Below are 5,134 nucleotides of genomic sequence, written 5' to 3'. Positions count from 1 at the left end.
ATTATCTTCCAGACAAAGGATTATTTCCATGTGTCACATTATTTGTTTATCATGTGAAGGAAATCAGATAAGCCATTCGGTCATTGTTCTGGATATGTCTAACAGTTTAAAAGTTTCAGTTAAGATGAACTTAAACACAAAAACAATATTTAGATTTAGTTTTAACTCTTATGGTTCAAGTCGTACAGACAGCAGCTTCCAAGTTTTTGTAGCAACGTGGTAGTAACCGAGAGAAGAAGAAGAAGCAGAAAACATGGCGAAAAAAGACCTTTCAATTACTTAGAGTCAACACTTTCATTCAGTGTACTTCACATGAACTGAACACCCAAATAAGCACAGAGAAACCTCAACTTTGAGCTCAAATGAAACACATCAAACCCTCAAATGCACGTGTTGAGAAGTGCCATGTTTGAAGACATAATTCAGCGTAAAGGTGAACTTTTTCATGTTTCCCCTACTGAAAAGGCACTCTAGTTAATAATACGTGAAGCATTTGTTGTTTTTGTTGTACTCCTCAGATTGTGAACTGTTCATTTTGGAGATCCTTCAAGAGGAAAACCTCAGCGAAAGTGCAGAAGAAACACGACAGGTCCTTCTGAACAACTTCAGAGTTGTTCATGCAAGGTAGGTGTTTATTTCAAAGCATTACAAGTATGTATTACCTTTGAAAAATCATGTTTGCTGGTGTCCCCTTAATCCTAGTGATTATTGTTGTATTTAAAAAAAATAAAGATGTATAATTTAACTTTTATTTGGAAAAAAAATGAAAAAAAGCCTGCACCCAAACTAAAGGCTTGTTTTAAGTGTGTTCTCCGGAAGCCGACACTTTCTGCACTGCAAGCATTACTGAAGTTATGTTCCTTGGTGGTTTTGTGGTCTCTGCGCGACGCATTTTCAGACGTTTTGAAGCCATTCTGGAAATAAGCTTTAAAAGTTTTAGTTCAGTGCTTTAGATCAGGGGTCCCCAAACTTTTTCTTATGAGGGTCACATACATGTTTTCTTCTCTGATGTGGGTCCGGGGTCGCTTTAGGCCAACAGAAAAAGTGTAACAATCACAGGGTGTGGCTAAACATAAACAATGAGTCCTACACATAACCACATTTTAATAATCACTCTCTGTAATCTTCACAGAAAAAATGATACTAAAACATTTCCTAAATTAAACTTATAAATAGGTTGTCCTTTCCCGACATAGTTCTTTTGAGACTTGAGAGGGCTGCTGCTCCTCACACATCTCGCAGTTTGTGGTAACTTCACAATACTGATGAGAATTCTGGTTCCTCTTAGCCATCTGGATCTTTCAGCTCCCAAGAAGATCTTTAGGTCATTGTGTTGTTTTATTTAGTCTGTTCAAGAAGAAAAAAAAACAGGTCTCAATTTTTCAAATGCATATTTTCACATTTTCACCTTTTCACCAATTCGTGTATTTATAAATGTTACATTTACTGACTAAATATTTAGTTGGGAGATAAATATTTAGTTTTTAGCTAAATTTATAACTAACATTTAGTTTTTACCTAATATTTTGCTTTGATATAAATATTTCGCTATTAGCTAAATGTTTAATTTTAACCCAAAATGTTTTGTTTGTAGCTTAAAATTTAGTTATGGGTCTCGATCATGTGGCCAGATTGGAAAAAAAATAATGAGGGTGTCTTATATGGTTTGGGGCCGGGCCAAATGTGGAGGCGAGCCAGATGTGGTCCGCGGGCCGTAGCTTATTAACCCCTGCTTTAGACTGATCTTCTTTTATGTTTTTCTTTTTGTATAGGAATCCTCAAGAATTCCCCTTGCGATGTGAGTATCACATCTCTAGCTGTTTAAATTTTACCTTATTCTGCCACGCACGCCTTCCTGACAGTGTGTTTGTGATTCATCTCTTTGTTCTCCAACTCTCAGTGGACTTCAGGGAGGAAGATGTTTCTGATGATAACCGCAGTCCCAGCTTGGGTCGCTCTGCCCCTTCAGACGACGCTTCAGTGGCTTCTGACTACCAGGATGATGTAGTTCCAGAGTGTGAGTTTTGGTTCTGTCTCACTCCTTATGACTGTGTGTCACAGTGGGATATTTGCGCAATGCAGACATCTAAGCTGAAGAGGGCCTTCTTCTTCTTCTGTCACTTTTTTTCCTGCTAAAATAGTGTGGAAACACGTTAATATTATTTTCTTTTTCTGATAAAAAAAGCTTAAATCAGCACAAAATTTACAGAAACTATTAATGTAATCTTCCAGAAAATAAACTGTTCTTTGAAACAACACAGAGGAGCAGATGGAGTATTTTGCAGTATAATGTTCTACATCCTCCTGATTTGAAAAAAGCAGACCACATCTGTGAAATGTTCCTCATTCCTGGCCTCCTACTTCTCCATCCAGTGACATAAGTGGCTCCTCCTCCCACACTTCTCCCTCCTGGCCACTTTGCAGGTACTCTGGTGGCTCAGAAGGACTTGTATGATGACCTACAGCTCCCTCCAGTGGCAGATCCCGAGCTTTCGTGTTGCTCATGGATGGTGGGAGGCGAAAGCCCACACAGAGAGGAAGCTTTGTAGCTGCAGGCTAATGCAGTGATTTATTGACCTCAAGCCCCTTCTATTCTTTCTCAACCGGGTTTGAAATACAACACTGTACCTGAGGGGCTGTGTGTGTTCATCCTTCTCTCCTTTTATCAGTCTTTCTTTCTATCTTTCTTCCTCCCATTCAGATGGAGAATTTCTGACTATATGTGCCAGCTAATAGTCCTTGACGTGCCGCAGGTGGGCATTACCGACTCCGCCGCCTCAGGTGCTCTGCTGTTTTGGGGGGTTTTTGTTGTAAGGTAAAGCAGAAGGCAAACTGGAAAAAATAAGTTAATTTTAAATGCAGGCATTTAGCAACAGCTGGCTATAGTTTGAGCCGTTATTTCCAAATGTCCTGCAAAAAGAAACACCCATTTTTTTTGCCTAATAACTGGTAAAAAACATCAATCACAGCAGATGGTGTAAATATAGACCACAATAAAACAAGACAATAAGGACTAATTTGGGAAAATTGTGGAATAATGAAAGATTTCCTTTGGGAAACAAAAGAAAATCAAAGCATGAAATCCCAAAGAATTCCCCTGTAGGCAACGCTGATGATCCAGCCAGCGACAAATCATGCTGTTTGTTGTGGTAAATGACAGTTGTTAAATCTCGTCCACAGTTTGGTTTTATTGTCTCCGCTAAATGTGAAAAATAACCACCACTCAGAACCATTAGAATATTTTTTTTCCGTTTAAATATTGAGAAGTAATTCTCCTCGTCTCTAAACAGCGGGACTTGGAAAAAAAAACAGGCGTTTGGCTGTTGGATCAATAGTCCTAACATTTGACTTTGTAAGGAAAATATAAATGTAGCAGTCTGTTATTGCTTGGGGACTGCAACCATGTTAGCATAGTGAATGGTTTGTGTCCTCACAGAGAGGGCGTGCAGAGTTCATAGTTCATGCTCTGTTCACTGCCGCCTGAAAGAAAGAGCTCCCGCTCCTCCACTGGGCGGTCTGTTTCTGAGGAAGAGGGAGTGTTGCTGGGAAATAATGAAGGCATTAATGAAATTTTTTGGAGGAACAGTTAACCATAATGACAATTCTGGGTCATTTCATTTTTACAAAAACCTCGTTTTGGTGACAATTGGCATGATTTCTGGGAAAATTTTATGATATAGAGCACAGGATTTGGCAGTCATTTTCCACGTTCTCTCCTGAGTTTAATTGCGTCATTTTATTTCATCTGACTGTACACAATAGACTTGGAGAATGTATGGGCTGTGGTGATGGACTGCCTGCCTCTGCAGCTCTGTGTTTCCTAACCAGAGAGTGAGTAAGTGTGAAGACGATGGCTGCTTTTACACGCGGAGGAGCCTGTGCTGTTTGATTAGATGCAGTGGCCTGTTGTCTTCAGGGGTGACACCAGATTTGTATTGGCTGACAGGAACAGATGGAGCCTCCATTGTTAGTCTGGGTGTCTGCATGGTAATGTGAACTGAGTTTCACCCGTCGACCGCACCGGTGACCTGACTGCGCTGGCAGCCTCAGCCTAAACTCCACCTCCTCTGTGCTATTTGGGGCTTGATCACGTTTTTGGGATTTGTTTTTCTGCACCCGCCATCGCACAAGCATGCCATTCCATTACATTATGCATACATAAACAAACATAGGCACAAATTTTCCCCCTTTGGCGCGCAAAACCTCTTTAACACATGTTCTTGCCGAGACGCAGATGGACCCCAGGAGACAGCTGGAGATGTTAGGCTTTTAGCTTTGTCATGCTGTTTGCAGGTCAAGTTTACAAAGTCGAAATGGCCTGTTTGTTTTTCTTTGATTGAGGGGCTCTGCTGGGTGCTCTGGGATGTTAGCAGGGAAGACACGGTGATGACAGAACTCTGCAGGAAGAGCTTTGCTCCAGGAAGTGTTTATTGAAGACGTGTCTGTGTTCTTCAGTGTGGTCAGAAGGATTTGGGTTGAGTCCCGCTGTATGTACTCAGGTGTGTCTGAAGGGATCGTGACACTGATCTGACGACCTTTTTTTCCTGCTTCAAATTGTAGTTCTTAAGATATTTTAAATATGCTTTCAGTTTACTTTTACTTTTAATCAAATTTTAGCAAAAACTTGTATTTTTTAATTTATTTTACTTTGTTGAGATTTTTTATACAGTGCCCCTAACATTGACTATGGAACATTGAAGAAAAAAAAATTATTTATAAAAACTTTTATTCTAAAAATGTAAATTCATTTATTCCTTGATTCATTGATTATTGATTGATCGATTCATTCATTTGTTCATTCATTCATTGAATACATATTTATTTTACAAATAAAGTAACAGGAAAAAAAATCTAAGATTTGAAGTAGAATATATATATATATATATATATATAAGTACTTTGTTGAGATTTTTCATACGGGGCCTCTGAAGGGACGTCGGAGTAAAAAAAAAAGTATTTTCAAAAAACTTTTTTTTTCTAAAAATTTAAATTCATTCATTCAATTCCATTCAATGAATGAATGAATGAAAAATTTTTTGAGTACAACGTAATTTCTTTTCTGGTTGTTATCTGGTGCGCACCAGATAGTAACTGAAAAATTGAAGTAAAAGAACATAAACATTTTTTAAAAACT

General features: G+C 38.7%; 1 protein-coding gene across 1 annotated transcript in view; it reads left to right on the top strand.

Moving 5' to 3' along the window:
• skap1 (src kinase associated phosphoprotein 1) overlaps positions 1–5,134 on the top strand; it is a 28,651-nt gene that overhangs the window by 466 nt on the left and 23,051 nt on the right. The window contains exons 2-4 of the mRNA XM_024284781.2: positions 519–624; positions 1,773–1,798; positions 1,901–2,017. Of these exons, the coding sequence (XP_024140549.1) occupies positions 519–624; positions 1,773–1,798; positions 1,901–2,017 (249 nt within the window). The remainder of the gene's footprint in view (positions 1–518; positions 625–1,772; positions 1,799–1,900; positions 2,018–5,134) is intronic.

Source organism: Oryzias melastigma, linkage group LG19, assembly GCF_002922805.2.
Source record: "Oryzias melastigma strain HK-1 linkage group LG19, ASM292280v2, whole genome shotgun sequence".
Lineage (NCBI taxonomy): Eukaryota > Metazoa > Chordata > Actinopteri > Beloniformes > Adrianichthyidae > Oryzias > Oryzias melastigma.
The sequence above is the reverse complement of the archived record's forward strand: the minus strand, read 5'-3'. Positions and strand labels throughout refer to the sequence as shown.